The sequence below is a fragment of the Pristiophorus japonicus genome, chromosome 23 (assembly GCF_044704955.1).
Source record: "Pristiophorus japonicus isolate sPriJap1 chromosome 23, sPriJap1.hap1, whole genome shotgun sequence".
NCBI lineage: Eukaryota > Metazoa > Chordata > Chondrichthyes > Pristiophoridae > Pristiophorus > Pristiophorus japonicus.
Window position 1 is genome coordinate 1,877,954 of NC_091999.1, and position 18,603 is coordinate 1,896,556.

Here is an 18,603-nt window from a genome sequence, read left to right on the forward strand (position 1 = left end):
GCGGGACTGGGTGCGAGTTAGGACACGGGGCAGTGAGCACAGCGGGTGATGGGTGAGCGGGACTCGGTGCGAGTTAGGACACTGGTCAACGAGCACAGGGGGTGATGGGTGAGCGGGACTGGGTGCGAGTTAGGACACGGGGCAGCCGAGTTTTGGATCACCTCCAGTTTACGTGGGAGGCCAGTCAGGAGATATAGGGAGTTAGTTCGCAGATCAGCCACAATCTCATTGAACATAAGAACATAAGAATTAGGAACAGGAGTAGGCCATCTAGCCCCTCGAGCCTGCTCCGCCATTCAACAAGATCATGGCTGATCTGGCCGTGGACTCAGCTCCACTTACCCGTCCGCTCCCCATAACCCTTAATTTCCTTATTGGTTAAAAATCTATCTATCTGTGACTTGAATACATTCAATGAACTAGCCTCAACTGCTTCCTTGGGCAGAGAATTCCATAGATTCACAACCCTCTGGGAGAAGAAATTCCTTCTCAACTTGGTTTTAAATTGGCTTCCCCGTATTTTGAGGCTGTGCCCCCTAGTTCTAGTCTCCCCGACCAGTGGAAACAACCTCTCTGCCTCTATCTTGTCTGTCCCTTTCATTATTTTAAATGTTTCTATAAGATCACCCCTCATCCTTCTGAACTCCCAACGAGTAAAGACCCAGTCTACTCCATCTATCATCATAAGGTAACCCCCTCATCTCCGGAATCAGCCGAGTGAATCGTCTCTGTACCCCCTCCAAAGCTAGTATATCCTTCCTTAAGTAAGGTGACCAAAACTGCACGCAGTACTCCAGGTGCGGCCTCACCAATACCCTGTACAGTTGCAGCAGGACCTCCCTGCTTTTGTACTCCATCCCTCTCGCAATGAAGGCCAACATCCCATTCGCCTTCCCGATTACCTGCTGCACCTGCAAACTAACTTTTTGGGATTCGTGCACAAGGACCCCCAGGTCCCTCTGCACCGCAGCATGTTGTAATTTCTCCCCATTCAAATAATATTCCCTTTTACTGTTTTTTTTCTCAAGGTGGATGACCTCACACTTTCCGACATTGTATTCCATCTGCCAAACCTTAGCCCATTCGCTTAACCTATCTAAATCTCTTTGCAGCCTCTCTGTGTCCTCTACACAACCCGCTTTCCCACTAATCTTTGTGTCATCTGCAAATTTTGTTACACTACACTCTGTCCCCTCTTCCAGCTCATCTATGTATATTGTAAACAGTTGTGGTCCCAGCACCGATCCCTGTGGCACACCACTAACCACCAATTTCCAACCGGAAAAGGACCCATTTATCCCGACTCTCTGCTTTCTGTTAGCCAGCCAATTCTCTATCCATGCTAATACATTTCCTCTGACTCCGCGTACCTTTATCTTCTGCAGTAACCTTTTGTGTGGCACCTTATCGAATGCCTTTTGGAAATCTAAATACACCACATCGATCGGTACATTGAATGGCGGAACAGGCTCAAGGGGCTGGATGGCCTACTCCTGTTCCTATGACCTGTCACTGCCCTTGGAACCAATCTGTGAGAAGCCAATCCTTTAAATACATTGAGTATGAGTTAATATTCAGCTCCCATTGTTATGTCTGTCATAACGCAATAGACTGAATACTGTAAACTAACACAGGTACAAACCTGGCTCTGTTTTATTAGGGCTCAAAGTGATTATATTACATGCTGGCTGGCCTTTTATACCTGGGCCACACACGTGCGCACAGCCCAATGACCTCCGACAGTAACGCCATCTGGTGGCTAGTAAACCCAAACATACATACATGACACCCACTTTGTCTTCTCCGATACAAGAGTTCTCCCCCGCTCCCCCCATTATCTCACTAAGGCTACCTGCAGGGCGGTGGGTCACACCCTCTGCCAGCCCTTTCCCGAATAAGACCAGATTGAAGTCACAGCCTCTCTGCAGCTCAGTGATGCCAGACAGTTACATTCTCCTGGCCCACTCCATCATTCTTTCTCAGTCTATCTGCGTTATACAAATGACCTGCTGAAGCATATTTCACACACCACTCGAACCCCTCGATTGCATTAGATTCCAGCCAGTAAAGAAAGAAAACAGAAAGCCTTGCAAGTTTGATAGCACATTTCACAAGCTCAGGAAAACCGGTGAAGTACTTTGTAAACCCCCCCCGAACCCCTCGATTAGATTCCAGTCTGTAACTCACTCCCGGGTATCTGTTATTCTATATATAAACCACCAGAACCCCTCGATTAGATTCCAGTCTGTAACTCACTCCCGGGTATCTGTTATTCTCTGTATAAACCACCAGAACCCCTCGATTAGATTCCAGCCTGTAACTCACTCCCGAGTATCTGTTATTCTATATCTAAACCCCCCCGAACCCCTCGATTAGATTCCAGTCTGTAACTCACTCCCGGGTATCTGTTATTGTATATATAAACCCCCGAACCCCTTGATTAGATTCCAGTCTGTAACTCACTCCCGGGTATCTGTTATTGTATATATAAACCCCCGAACCCCTTGATTAGATTCCAGCCTGTAACTCACTCCCGGGTATCTGTTATTGTATATATAAACCCCCGAACCCCTCGATTAGATTCCAGTCTGTAACTCACTCCCGGGTATCTGTTATTCGATTTATAAACCACCAGAACCCCTCAATTAGATTCCAGCCTGTAACTCACTCCCGGGTATCTGTTATTCTCTGTATAAACCACCAGAACCCCTCGATTAGATTCCAGCCTGTAACTCACTCCCGAGTATCTGTTATTCTATATATAAACCCCCGAACCCCTTGATTAGATTCCAGTCTGTAACTCACTCCTGGGTATCTGTTATTCTCTGTATAAACCACCAGAACCCCTCGATTAGATTCCAGCCTGTAACTCACTCCCGCGTATCTGTTGTTCTATATATAAACCCCCCGAACCCCTCGATTAGATTCCAGCCTGTAACTCACTCCGGGTATCTGTTATTCTATTTATAAACCCCCCGAACCCCTCGATTAGATTCCAGTCTGTAACTCACTCCCCGGTATCTGTTATTCTATATATAAACCCCCCGAACACCAAGATTAGATCCCAGCCTGTAACTCACTCCCGGTTATCTGTTGTTCGATATATAAACCACCTGAACCCCTCGATTTGATTCCAGCCTGTAACTCACTCCCGGGGTATCTGTTATTCTATATATAAACCCCCTGAACCCCTCGATTAGATTCCAGCCTGTAACTCACTCCTGGGTATCTGTTATTCTATATATAAACCCCCCGAATCCTTCGATTAGATTCCAGCCTGTAACTCACTCCCGGGGTATCTGTTATTCTATATATAAACCACCCGAACCCTTCGATTAGATTCCAGCCTGTAACTCATTCCCGGGTATCTGTTATTCTATATATAAAATACCCGAACCCCTCGATTAGATTCCAGTCTGTAACTCACTCCCGGGTATCTGTTATTCTATATATAAACCCCCGAACCCCTCGATTAGATTCCAGCCTGTAACTCACTCCCGGGTATCTGTTATTCTATATATAAACCACCTGAGCCCCTCGATTAGATTCCAGCCTGTAACTCACTCCCGGGTATCTGTTATTCTATATATAAACCACCTGAGCCCCTCGATTAGATTCCAGCCTGTAATTTACTCACTCCTGGGTATCTGTTATTCTATATATAAACCCCCCGAACCCCTCGATTAGATTCCAGCCTGTAACTCACTCCCGGGGTATCCGTTATTCTATATATAAACCCCCCGAACCCCTCGATTAGATTCCAGTCTGTAACTCACTCCCGGGTATCCGTTATTCTATATATAAACCCCCCGAACCCCTCGATTAGATTCCAGTCTGTAACTCACTCCCGGGTATCCGTTATTCTATATATAAACCCCCCGAACCCCTCGATTAGATTCCAGTCTGTAACTCACTCCCGGGTATCTGTTATTCTATATATAAACCTCCCCTCGAACCCCTCGATTAGATTCCAGCCTGTAACTCACTCCCGGGTATCTGTTATTCTATATATAAACCCCCCGAACCCCTCGATTAGATTCCAGCCTGTAACTCACTCCCGGGGTATCCGTTATTCTATATATAAACCCCCCCGAACCCCTGGATTAGATTCCAGCCTGTAACTCACTCCCGGGTATCCGTTATTCTATATATAAACCCCCCCGAACCCCTCGATTAGATTCCAGCCTGTAACTCACTCCCGGGTATCTGTTATTCTATATATAAACCCCCCCCGAGCCCCTCGATTAGATTCCAGCCTGTAACTCACTCCCGGGTATCTGTTATTCTATATATAAACCCCCAGAACCCCTCGATTAGATTCCAGCCTGTAACTCACTCCCGGGTATCCGTTATTCTATATATAAACCCCCCCGAACCCCTCGATTAGATTCCAGCCTGTAACTCACTCCCGGGTATCTGTTATTCTATATATAAACTCCCCGAACCCCTCGATTAGATCCCAGCCTGTAACTCACTCCCAGGTATCTGTTATTCTATATATAAACCCCCCGAACCCCTCGATTAGATTCCAGCCTGTAACTCACTCCCGGGTATCTGTTATTCTATATATAAACCCCCCCGAACCCCTCGATTAGATTCCAGCCTGTAACTCACTCCCGGGTATCTGTTATTCTATATATAAACCACCCGAACCCCTCGATTAGATTCCAGCCTGTAACTCACTCCCAGGTATCTGTTATTCTATATATAAACCACCCGAACCCCTCGATTAGCTTCCCGCCTGTAACTCCATTATGTAAAGCTCATTCCCGTGTTGTCGTGACTAGTGTCGGGGTAGAGCTGGGTTTTGGAGAGGCTCTCCGTTAAATGCTGAGTATTGGGGGTTCACTTGTGGAATGTCTCTCCATAGGACGGAGGCTGCACCTGCCCAGGAGACGTGGCGAAAGCGTTTGGTGAGTTGATTTCTCGTGTCTAAACTTTGTGCGGATTCAGGAGTCCGGTGAGGGGCTAGGGCCCCCAACGAGCGACTTCACTGTGGGCACAGACCGACTCCCTCGAGCCTGGTTCTGCCTCGGCCTCCCGCTACAGGGCTGTCCAAAAAGGAAAATTTTTCTATCCCGCAGTGACTGGCGTGTCATCTACCGGTCTGTTTCTCCCCCCCCCCCCCACCTCAAAGAAGGTTTCCGTGGGTAAATGCTACTGGGCCGCACAGAGCCGGTGTCGCCATCGTCAGCCTGGTGCGCAGGCTCGGCTCACGTTCCTTCCCTGGTCTGTGCTGAGTTCGCTGAAAAGTGGGACTACAATAGACCTCAGTACCCCCGGGTTAGATAGGGGTGGAGGGGGGGGGGCAAGATCAGCCATGTGTCCCTCTCTTGACCAGTACGCTGTGGCTCTGGCTGTGAAACGAAAGACTTGCATTTATATAGCGCCTTTCATGACCAATGGACGTCTCAAAGTGCTTTACAGCCAATGAGGTACTTTCGGAGTGCAGTCACTGTTGTAATGTGGGAAACGCCAATTTGCGCACAGCAAGCTCCCACACACAGCGATGTGATGACCCGGATAATCTGTTTTTTGTTACGTTGATTGAGGGATAAATATTGGCCCCAGGACACCGGGGATAACTCCCCCCTGCTCTTCTTCCAAATAGGGGCCGTGGGATCTTTTACTTCCACCTGAGAGAGCAGACGGGGCCCTCGGTTTAACGTCTCATCCGAAAGACGGCCCCCTCCGACAGTGCAGCGCTCCCTCAGCACTGCACTGGGAGTGTCAGCCTGGATTTTTGTGCTCAGGTCCCTGGGGTGGGACTTGAACCCACGACCTTCTGACCCAGAGGCGAGAGTGTGACCCGCTGAGCCACAGGCTGACACTGTGAGCATTGGGTGAGGGTCGGGACCAGGCGCGCTGCAGTGCCTCCCAGGCCCAAATATCCCACTGACACTCCGTGGACGCACACATGATGAATGGGACACCTGGGTGGGTGTGCAGGGTCCGTACAATCCGCACCCCAGCCAGGGGAGAGGAGGGGGTTAGCTGGCTGCTCTGCTTGTCGCTTAGCGCAGACCTGGTACCCCCCCCCCCCAGCCCCAGCCTTATTCCTCTTCTGGAGTGTGGCTGCAAAATGGAATTGCCCCGAGGCAGTCAAGGCTGCAACCCCGCCGGAAGACGGGAGAGAGTGGTGACTTTCGACCACCTTCCTGTGTCTCTCTCTTCGATTCTCCCCCTCCCCTCGGATTTCGGTAAACTCACGACCAGCGATGCCGTCAAGCTGCGTGGTCGCCCAGCGTTCTGGAGGTCCCACTCACACCACTCACCGGCTTTATATTTGACCCTGAAATGAGCTCCCGGCCACATATCCACAGTATAACTAAGACCGCCTATTCCCACCTCCGTAACATCGGCCGTCTCCACCCCCTGCCTCAGCTCATCCGCTGCTGAGACCCTCATCCATGTCTTTGTTACCTCCAGACGTGACTATTCCGACGCACTCCTGGCCGGCTTCCCACAATCCAAAACTCGGCTGCACCCGTGTCCTAACTCGCACCGAGTCCCACTCACCCATCACCCCCCTGTCCTAACTCGCACCGAGTCCCACTCACCCATCACACCCCTGTCCTAACTCGCACCCAGTCCCACTCACCCATCACCCCCCTGTCCTAACTCGCACCAAGTCCCACTCACCCATCACACCCCTGTCCTAACTCACACCCAGTCCCGCTCACCCATCACCCCCTGTGCTCACTGCCCCGTGTCCTAACTCGCACCGAGTCCCGCTCACCCATCACCCCCTGTGCTCACTGCACCCGTGTCCTAACTCACACCCAGTCCCGCTCACCCATCACCCCCTGTGCTCACTGCCCCGTGTCCTAACTCACACCGAGTCCCACTCACCCATCACCCCCTGTGCTCACTGCCCCGTGTCCTAACTCACACCTAGTCCCGCTCACCCGTCACCCCCTGTGCTCACTGCCCCCGTGTCCTAACTCACACCCAGTCCCACTCACCCATCACCCCCTGTGCTCACTGCACCCGTGTCCTAACTCACACCCAGTCCCACTCACCCATCACCCCCTGTGCTCACTGCCCCATGTCCTAACTCGCACCAAGTCCCGCTCACCCATCACCCCCTGTGCTCGCTGCCCCGTGTCCTAACTCGCACCCAGTCCCACTCACCCATCACCCCCTGTGCTCACTGCACCCGTGTCCTAACTCACACCCAGTCCCACTCACCCATCACCCCCTGTGCTCACTGCCCCGTGTCCTAACTCACACCGAGTCCCGCTCACCCATCACTCCCTGTGCTCACTGCCCCGTGTCCTAACTCACACCCAGTCCCACTCACCCATCACCCCCTGTGCTCACTGCATCCGTGTCCTAACTCACACCCAGTCCCACTCACCCATCACCCCCTGTGCTCACTGCCCCGTGTCCTAAAACACACCGAGTCCCGCTCACCCATCACTCCCTGTGCTCACTGCCCCGTGTCCTAACTCACACCCAGTCCCACTCACCCATCACCCCCTGTGCTCACTGCACCCGTGTCCTAACTCACACCCAGTCCCACTCACCCATCACCCCCTGTGCTCGCTGCCCCGTGTCCTAACTCACACCAAGTCCCGCTCACCCATCACCCCCTGTGCTCACTGCCCCGTGTCCTAACTCGCACCCAGTCCCACTCACCCATCACCCCCTGTGCTCACTGCCCCGTGTCCTAACTCGCACCAAGTCCCGCTCACCCATCACCCCCTGTGCTCACTGCCCCGTGTCCTAACTCGCACCAGGTCCCACTCACCCATCACCCCCTGTGCTCACTGCCCCGTGTCCTAACTCGCACCAAGTCCCGCTCACCTATCACCCCCTGTGCTCGCTGCCCCGTGTCCTAACTCACACCGAGTCCCGCTCACCTATCACCCCCTGTGTTCACTGCCCCGTGTCCTAACTCGCACCCAGTCCCGCTCACCCGTTGCCCCGTGTCCTAACTTGCACCAAGTCCCGCTCACCTATCACCCCCTGTGCTCACTGCCCCGTGTCCTAACTCGCACCGAGTCCCGCTCACCCATCACCCCCTGTGCTCACTGCCCCGTGTCCTAACTTGCACCAAGTCCCACTCACCCATCACCCCCTGTGCTCACTGACGCCGTGTCCTTACTCGCACCTAGTCCCGCTCACCCATCACCCCCTGTGCTCGCTGCCCCCGTGTCCTAACTCACACCAAGTCCCTCTCACCCATCACCCCCTGTGCTCACTGCCCCGTGTCCTAACTCACACCGAGTCCCGCTCACCCATCACCCCCTGTGCTCACTGCCCCGTGTCCTAACTCGCACCTAGTCCCGCTCACCCATCACCCCCTGTGCTCGCTGCCCCCGTGTCCTAACTCACACCAAGTCCCACTCACCCATCACCCACTGTGCTCACTGCCTTGTGTCCTAACTCGCACCCAGTCCCACTCACCCATCACCCCCTGTGCTCGCTGCCCCGTGTCCTAACTCACACCGAGTCCCACTCACCCATCACCCCCTGTGCTCGCTGCCCCCGTGTCCTAACTCGCACCAAGTCCCGCTCACCCATCACCCCCTGTGCTCGCTGCCCCGTGTCCTAACTCACACCGAGTCCCACTCACCCATCACCCCCTGTGCTCACTGCCTCGTGTCGTAACTCGCACCAAGTCCCGCTCACCCATCACCCCCTGTGCTCACTGCCCCATGTCCTAACTCGCACCGAGTCCCACTCACCCATCACCCCCTGTGCTCACTGCCCCGTGTCCTAACTCACACCGAGTCCCGCTCACCCATCACCCCCTGTGCTCACTGCCCCCGTGTCCGAACTCGCACCCAGTCCCGCTCACCCATCGCCCCCTGTGCTCACTGACCCCGTGTCCTAACTCGCACCAAGTCCCACTCACCCATCACCCCCTGTGCTCACTGCCCCCGTGTCCTAACTCGCACCAAGTCCCACTCACCCATCACCCCCTGTGCTCACTGCCCAGTGTCCTAACTCGCACCCAGTCCCGCTCACCCATCACCCCCTGTGCTCACTGCCCCGTGTCCTAACTCACACCGAGTCCCACTCACCCATCACCCCCTGTGCTCACTGCCCCCGTGTCCTAACTCACACCGAGTCCCACTCACCCATCACCCCCGTGCTCACTGCCCCGTGTCCTAACTCGCACCAAGTCCCGCTCACCCATCACCCCCTGTGCTCGCTGCCCCGTGTCCTAACTCACACCCAGTCCCACTCACCCATCACCCCCTGTGCTCACTGCCTCGTGTCCTAACTCGCACCAAGTCCCGCTCACTCATCACCCCCTGTGTTCGCTGCCCCGTGTCCTAACTCGCACCGAGTCCCACTCACCCATCACCCCCTGTGCTCACTGCCCCGTGTCCTAACTCACACCCAGTCCCACTCACCCATCACCCCCTGTGCTCGCTGCCCCGTGTCCTAACTCACACCCAGTCCTGCTCACCCATCACCCCCTGTGCTCGCAGCCCCCGTGTCCTAACTCGCACCAAGTCCCGCTCACCCATCACCCCCTATGCTCACTGCCCCATGTCCTAACTCACACCAAGTCCCACTCACCCATCACCCCCTGTGCTCACTGCCTCGTGTCCTAACTCGCACCAAGTCCCGCTCACTCATCACCCCCTGTGTTCGCTGCCCCGTGTCCTAACTCGCACCGAGTCCCACTCACCCATCACCCCCTGTGCTCACTGCACCCGTGTCCTAACTCACACCCAGTCCCGCTCACCCATCACCCCCTGTGCTCACTGCCCCGTGTCCTAACTCACACCGAGTCCCACTCACCCATCACCCCCTGTGCTCACTGCCCCGTGTCCTAACTCACACCCAGTCCCACTCACCCATCACCCCCTGTGCTCACTGCACCCGTGTCCTAACTCACACCCAGTCCCACTCACCCATCACCCCCTGTGCTCACTGCCCCATGTCCTAACTCGCACCAAGTCCCGCTCACCCATCACCCCCTGTGCTCGCTGCCCCGTGTCCTAACTCGCACCCAGTCCCACTCACCCATCACCCCCTGTGCTCACTGCACCCGTGTCCTAACTCACACCCAGTCCCACTCACCCATCACCCCCTGTGCTCACTGCCCCGTGTCCTAACTCACACCGAGTCCCGCTCACCCATCACTCCCTGTGCTCACTGCCCCGTGTCCTAACTCACACCCAGTCCCACTCACCCATCACCCCCTGTGCTCACTGCACCCGTGTCCTAACTCACACCCAGTCCCACTCACCCATCACCCCCTGTGCTCGCTGCCCCGTGTCCTAACTCACACCAAGTCCCGCTCACCCATCACCCCCTGTGCTCACTGCCCCGTGTCCTAACTCGCACCCAGTCCCACTCACCCATCACCCCCTGTGCTCACTGCCCCGTGTCCTAACTCGCACCAAGTCCCGCTCACCCATCACCCCCTGTGCTCACTGCCCCGTGTCCTAACTCGCACCAGGTCCCACTCACCCATCACCCCCTGTGCTCACTGCCCCGTGTCCTAACTCGCACCAAGTCCCGCTCACCTATCACCCCCTGTGCTCGCTGCCCCGTGTCCTAACTCACACCGAGTCCCGCTCACCTATCACCCCCTGTGTTCACTGCCCCGTGTCCTAACTCGCACCCAGTCCCGCTCACCCGTTGCCCCGTGTCCTAACTTGCACCAAGTCCCGCTCACCTATCACCCCCTGTGCTCACTGCCCCGTGTCCTAACTCGCACCGAGTCCCGCTCACCCATCACCCCCTGTGCTCACTGCCCCGTGTCCTAACTTGCACCAAGTCCCACTCACCCATCACCCCCTGTGCTCACTGACGCCGTGTCCTTACTCGCACCTAGTCCCGCTCACCCATCACCCCCTGTGCTCGCTGCCCCCGTGTCCTAACTCACACCAAGTCCCTCTCACCCATCACCCCCTGTGCTCACTGCCCCGTGTCCTAACTCACACCGAGTCCCGCTCACCCATCACCCCCTGTGCTCACTGCCCCGTGTCCTAACTCGCACCTAGTCCCGCTCACCCATCACCCCCTGTGCTCGCTGCCCCCGTGTCCTAACTCACACCAAGTCCCACTCACCCATCACCCACTGTGCTCACTGCCTTGTGTCCTAACTCGCACCCAGTCCCACTCACCCATCACCCCCTGTGCTCGCTGCCCCGTGTCCTAACTCACACCGAGTCCCACTCACCCATCACCCCCTGTGCTCGCTGCCCCCGTGTCCTAACTCGCACCAAGTCCCGCTCACCCATCACCCCCTGTGCTCGCTGCCCCGTGTCCTAACTCACACCGAGTCCCACTCACCCATCACCCCCTGTGCTCACTGCCTCGTGTCGTAACTCGCACCAAGTCCCGCTCACCCATCACCCCCTGTGCTCACTGCCCCATGTCCTAACTCGCACCGAGTCCCACTCACCCATCACCCCCTGTGCTCACTGCCCCGTGTCCTAACTCACACCGAGTCCCGCTCACCCATCACCCCCTGTGCTCACTGCCCCGTGTCCTAACTCGCACCCAGTCCCACTCACCCATCACCCCCTGTGCTCGCTGCCCCGTGTCCTAACTCACACCGAGTCCCACTCACCCATCACCCCCTGTGCTCGCTGCTCCCGTGTCCTAACTCGCACCAAGTCCCACTCACCCATCACCCCCTGTGCTCACTGCCCCCGTGTCCTAACTTACACCCAGTCCCACTCACCCATCACCCCATGTGCTCACTGCCCCGTGTCCTAACTCGCACCCAGTCCCGCTCACCCATCGCCCCCTGTGCTCACTGCCCCGTGTCCTAACTCACACCGAGTCCCACTCACCCATCACCCCCTGTGCTCACTGCCCCCGTGTCCTAACTCACACCGAGTCCCACTCACCCATCACCCCCTGTGCTCACTGCCTCGTGTCCTAACTCGCACCAAGTCCCGCTCACCCATCACCCCCTGTGCTCACTGCCCCCGTGTCCGAACTCGCACCCAGTCCCGCTCACCCATCGCCCCCTGTGCTCACTGACCCCGTGTCCTAACTCGCACCAAGTCCCACTCACCCATCACCCCCTGTGCTCACTGCCCCCGTGTCCTAACTCGCACCAAGTCCCACTCACCCATCACCCCCTGTGCTCACTGCCCAGTGTCCTAACTCGCACCCAGTCCCGCTCACCCATCACCCCCTGTGCTCACTGCCCCGTGTCCTAACTCACACCGAGTCCCACTCACCCATCACCCCCTGTGCTCACTGCCCCCGTGTCCTAACTCACACCGAGTCCCACTCACCCATCACCCCCGTGCTCACTGCCCCGTGTCCTAACTCGCACCAAGTCCCGCTCACCCATCACCCCCTGTGCTCGCTGCCCCGTGTCCTAACTCACACCCAGTCCCACTCACCCATCACCCCCTGTGCTCACTGCCTCGTGTCCTAACACGCACCAAGTCCCGCTCACTCATCACCCCCTGTGTTCGCTGCCCCGTGTCCTAACTCGCACCGAGTCCCACTCACCCATCACCCCCTGTGCTCACTGCCCCGTGTCCTAACTCACACCCAGTCCCACTCACCCATCACCCCCTGTGCTCGCTGCCCCGTGTCCTAACTCACACCCAGTCCTGCTCACCCATCACCCCCTGTGCTCGCAGCCCCCGTGTCCTAACTCGCACCAAGTCCCGCTCACCCATCACCCCCTATGCTCACTGCCCCATGTCCTAACTCACACCAAGTCCCACTCACCCATCACCCCCTGTGCTCACTGCCTCGTGTCCTAACTCGCACCAAGTCCCGCTCACTCATCACCCCCTGTGTTCGCTGCCCCGTGTCCTAACTCGCACCGAGTCCCACTCACCCATCACCCCCTGTGCTCACTGCACCCGTGTCCTAACTCACACCCAGTCCCGCTCACCCATCACCCCCTGTGCTCACTGCCCCGTGTCCTAACTCACACCGAGTCCCACTCACCCATCACCCCCTGTGCTCACTGCCCCGTGTCCTAACTCACACCCAGTCCCACTCACCCATCACCCCCTGTGCTCACTGCACCCGTGTCCTAACTCACACCCAGTCCCACTCACCCATCACCCCCTGTGCTCACTGCCCCATGTCCTAACTCGCACCAAGTCCCGCTCACCCATCACCCCCTGTGCTCGCTGCCCCGTGTCCTAACTCGCACCCAGTCCCACTCACCCATCACCCCCTGTGCTCACTGCACCCGTGTCCTAACTCACACCCAGTCCCACTCACCCATCACCCCCTGTGCTCACTGCCTCGTGTCCTAACTCGCACCAAGTCCCGCTCACCCATCACCCCCTGTGCTCACTGCCCCCGTGTCCGAACTCGCACCCAGTCCCGCTCACCCATCGCCCCCTGTGCTCACTGACCCCGTGTCCTAACTCGCACCAAGTCCCACTCACCCATCACCCCCTGTGCTCACTGCCCCCGTGTCCTAACTCGCACCAAGTCCCACTCACCCATCACCCCCTGTGCTCACTGCCCAGTGTCCTAACTCGCACCCAGTCCCGCTCACCCATCACCCCCTGTGCTCACTGCCCCGTGTCCTAACTCACACCGAGTCCCACTCACCCATCACCCCCTGTGCTCACTGCCCCCGTGTCCTAACTCACACCGAGTCCCACTCACCCATCACCCCCGTGCTCACTGCCCCGTGTCCTAACTCGCACCAAGTCCCGCTCACCCATCACCCCCTGTGCTCGCTGCCCCGTGTCCTAACTCACACCCAGTCCCACTCACCCATCACCCCCTGTGCTCACTGCCTCGTGTCCTAACTCGCACCAAGTCCCGCTCACTCATCACCCCCTGTGTTCGCTGCCCCGTGTCCTAACTCGCACCGAGTCCCACTCACCCATCACCCCCTGTGCTCACTGCCCCGTGTCCTAACTCACACCCAGTCCCACTCACCCATCACCCCCTGTGCTCGCTGCCCCGTGTCCTAACTCACACCCAGTCCTGCTCACCCATCACCCCCTGTGCTCGCAGCCCCCGTGTCCTAACTCGCACCAAGTCCCGCTCACCCATCACCCCCTATGCTCACTGCCCCATGTCCTAACTCACACCAAGTCCCACTCACCCATCACCCCCTGTGCTCACTGCCTCGTGTCCTAACTCGCACCAAGTCCCGCTCACTCATCACCCCCTGTGTTCGCTGCCCCGTGTCCTAACTCGCACCGAGTCCCACTCACCCATCACCCCCTGTGCTCACTGCACCCGTGTCCTAACTCACACCCAGTCCCGCTCACCCATCACCCCCTGTGCTCACTGCCCCGTGTCCTAACTCACACCGAGTCCCACTCACCCATCACCCCCTGTGCTCACTGCCCCGTGTCCTAACTCACACCCAGTCCCACTCACCCATCACCCCCTGTGCTCACTGCACCCGTGTCCTAACTCACACCCAGTCCCACTCACCCATCACCCCCTGTGCTCACTGCCCCATGTCCTAACTCGCACCAAGTCCCGCTCACCCATCACCCCCTGTGCTCGCTGCCCCGTGTCCTAACTCGCACCCAGTCCCACTCACCCATCACCCCCTGTGCTCACTGCACCCGTGTCCTAACTCACACCCAGTCCCACTCACCCATCACCCCCTGTGCTCACTGCCCCGTGTCCTAACTCACACCGAGTCCCGCTCACCCATCACTCCCTGTGCTCACTGCCCCGTGTCCTAACTCACACCCAGTCCCACTCACCCATCACCCCCTGTGCTCACTGCACCCGTGTCCTAACTCACACCCAGTCCCACTCACCCATCACCCCCTGTGCTCACTGCCCCGTGTCCTAACTCACACCGAGTCCCGCTCACCCATCACTCCCTGTGCTCACTGCCCCGTGTCCTAACTCACACCCAGTCCCACTCACCCATCACCCCCTGTGCTCGCTGCCCCGTGTCCTAACTCACACCAAGTCCCGCTCACCCATCACCCCCTGTGCTCACTGCCCCGTGTCCTAACTCGCACCCAGTCCCACTCACCCATCACCCCCTGTGCTCACTGCCCCGTGTCCTAACTCGCACCAAGTCCCGCTCACCCATCACCCCCTGTGCTCACTGCCCCGTGTCCTAACTCGCACCAGGTCCCACTCACCCATCACCCCCTGTGCTCACTGCCCCGTGTCCTAACTCGCACCAAGTCCCGCTCACCTATCACCCCCTGTGCTCGCTGCCCCGTGTCCTAACTCACACCGAGTCCCGCTCACCTATCACCCCCTGTGTTCACTGCCCCGTGTCCTAACTCGCACCCAGTCCCGCTCACCCGTTGCCCCGTGTCCTAACTTGCACCAAGTCCCGCTCACCTATCACCCCCTGTGCTCACTGCCCCGTGTCCTAACTCGCACCGAGTCCCGCTCACCCATCACCCCCTGTGCTCACTGCCCCGTGTCCTAACTTGCACCAAGTCCCACTCACCCATCACCCCCTGTGCTCACTGACGCCGTGTCCTTACTCGCACCTAGTCCCGCTCACCCATCACCCCCTGTGCTCGCTGCCCCCGTGTCCTAACTCACACCAAGTCCCTCTCACCCATCACCCCCTGTGCTCACTGCCCCGTGTCCTAACTCACACCGAGTCCCGCTCACCCATCACCCCCTGTGCTCACTGCCCCGTGTCCTAACTCGCACCTAGTCCCGCTCACCCATCACCCCCTGTGCTCGCTGCCCCCGTGTCCTAACTCACACCAAGTCCCACTCACCCATCACCCACTGTGCTCACTGCCTTGTGTCCTAACTCGCACCCAGTCCCACTCACCCATCACCCCCTGTGCTCGCTGCCCCGTGTCCTAACTCACACCGAGTCCCACTCACCCATCACCCCCTGTGCTCACTGCCTCGTGTCGTAACTCGCACCAAGTCCCGCTCACCCATCACCCCCTGTGCTCACTGCCCCATGTCCTAACTCGCACCGAGTCCCACTCACCCATCACCCCCTGTGCTCACTGCCCCGTGTCCTAACTCACACCGAGTCCCGCTCACCCATCACCCCCTGTGCTCACTGCCCCGTGTCCTAACTCGCACCTAGTCCCGCTCACCCATCACCCCCTGTGCTCGCTGCCCCGTGTCCTAACTCACACCGAGTCCCGCTCACCCATCACCCCCTGTGCTCACTGCCCCGTGTCCTAACTCGCACCTAGTCCCGCTCACCCATCACCCCCTGTGCTCGCTGCCCCCGTGTCCTAACTCACACCAAGTCCCACTCACCTATCACCCCCTGTGCTCACTGCCCCGTGTCCTAACTCGCACCCAGTCCCACTCACCCATCACCCCCTGTGCTCGCTGCCCCGTGTCCTAACTCACACCGAGTCCCACTCACCCATCACCCCCTGTGCTCGCTGCCCCCGTGTCCTAACTCGCACCAAGTCCCACTCACCCATCACCCCCTGTGCTCACTGCCCCCGTGTCCTAACTTACACCCAGTCCCACTCACCCATCACCCCATGTGCTCACTGCCCCGTGTCCTAACTCGCACCCAGTCCCGCTCACCCATCGCCCCCTGTGCTCACTGCCCCGTGTCCTAACTCACACCGAGTCCCACTCACCCATCACCCCCTGTGCTCACTGCCCCCGTGTCCTAACTCACACCGAGTCCCACTCACCCATCACCCCCTGTGCTCACTGCCTCGTGTCCTAACTCGCACCAAGTCCCGCTCACCCATCACCCCCTGTGCTCACTGCCCCCGTGTCCGAACTCGCACCCAGTCCCGCTCACCCATCGCCCCCTGTGCTCACTGACCCCGTGTCCTAACTCGCACCAAGTCCCACTCACCCATCACCCCCTGTGCTCACTGCCCCCGTGTCCTAACTCGCACCAAGTCCCACTCACCCATCACCCCCTGTGCTCACTGCCCAGTGTCCTAACTCGCACCCAGTCCCGCTCACCCATCACCCCCTGTGCTCACTGCCCCGTGTCCTAACTCACACCGAGTCCCACTCACCCATCACCCCCTGTGCTCACTGCCCCCGTGTCCTAACTCACACCGAGTCCCACTCACCCATCACCCCCGTGCTCACTGCCCCGTGTCCTAACTCGCACCAAGTCCCGCTCACCCATCACCCCCTGTGCTCGCTGCCCCGTGTCCTAACTCACACCCAGTCCCACTCACCCATCACCCCCTGTGCTCACTGCCTCGTGTCCTAACTCGCACCAAGTCCCGCTCACTCATCACCCCCTGTGTTCGCTGCCCCGTGTCCTAACTCGCACCGAGTCCCACTCACCCATCACCCCCTGTGCTCACTGCCCCGTGTCCTAACTCACACCCAGTCCCACTCACCCATCACCCCCTGTGCTCGCTGCCCCGTGTCCTAACTCACACCCAGTCCTGCTCACCCATCACCCCCTGTGCTCGCAGCCCCCGTGTCCTAACTCGCACCAAGTCCCGCTCACCCATCACCCCCTATGCTCACTGCCCCATGTCCTAACTCACACCAAGTCCCACTCACCCATCACCCCCTGTGCTCACTGCCTCGTGTCCTAACTCGCACCAAGTCCCGCTCACTCATCACCCCCTGTGTTCGCTGCCCCGTGTCCTAACTCGCACCGAGTCCCACTCACCCATCACCCCCTGTGCTCACTGCCCCGTGTCCTAACTCACACCCAGTCCCACTCACCCATCATCCCCTGTGCTCGCTGCCCCGTGTCCTAACTCGCACCAAGTCCCACTCACCCATCACCCCCTGTGCTCACTGCCCCGTGTCCTAACTCACACCCAGTCCCACTCACCCATCATCCCCTGTGCTCGCTGCCCCATGTCCTAACTCGCATCCAGTCCTGCTCACCCATCACCCCCTGTGCTCGCAGCCCCCGTGTCCTAACTCACACCAAGTCCCCCTCACCCATCACCCCCTGTGCTCACTGCCCTGTGTTCTAACTCGCACCCAGTCCCGCTCACCGAGTTGATGGCCCTCCAGCAGCAGGTGATGTCTGTCTCGGTGTGTGTCCCTGGGAACAGTCCGTAGAGCACAGAGTCCTGTGTTACGGAGCTGCTCGGGATGAACCTCGATAGCAACCACTGCATCTCTTTCCAAACCTGCCTCGCGAAGGCGCAATCCTGAAGGAGGTGGGTGACAGTCTCGTCCTCCCCACAGCCGACTCGGGGGCACCGTGCCGTGTTGATGATACGTCGGCTGTGCATGAACGCTCTGACGGGTGGGGCCCTCCTCACCACCAAACAAGCTACGTCTTGGTGCTTGTGTGACAGCTCTGGCAACGAGTTCGACAGTCCGCTCAGGGAACCACCCGACAGGGTCCACCCTCTCCTTTCGTAGGGCGTCCTGGACCTTACGTGCTGACCACTGCTCTATGGCCTTGTGGTCAAAGGGGTTTTTTGTGAAAAACTTTTCCACGAAGGACAGGTGGACAGGCATGGTCCAGCTGGTGGGGGTGTTTCACGGCAGCGTGGCCAGACCCATCCTTCGCAACACCGGGGACAGGTAGAACCTCAGCACGTAGTGACACTTGGTGTTTGCGTACCGGGGGGTCTGTGCACAACTTGATGCAGCCGCACACAGAGGTGGCCATCAGGATGAGGGCCACGTTCGGAACATCCTTTCCTCCGCTGTCCAGAGATTTGTACATGGTGTCTCTGCGGACACGGTCCATTTTGGATCTCCAGACAAAGTGGAAGACGGCCCGGGTGACTGCCGCGGCACAGGAGCGAGGGA

At 58.2% G+C, this 18,603-nt stretch overlaps 1 protein-coding gene across 1 annotated transcript in view; it reads left to right on the forward strand.

Moving 5' to 3' along the window:
- The window catches only part of LOC139235596 (GMP reductase 2), a 98,357-nt gene that overhangs the window by 63,711 nt on the left and 16,043 nt on the right, over positions 1 to 18,603 (forward strand). Inside the window, exon 7 of the mRNA XM_070866630.1 lies at positions 4,871 to 4,913. Coding sequence (XP_070722731.1) covers positions 4,871 to 4,913 — 43 coding nt within the window. The remainder of the gene's footprint in view (positions 1 to 4,870; positions 4,914 to 18,603) is intronic.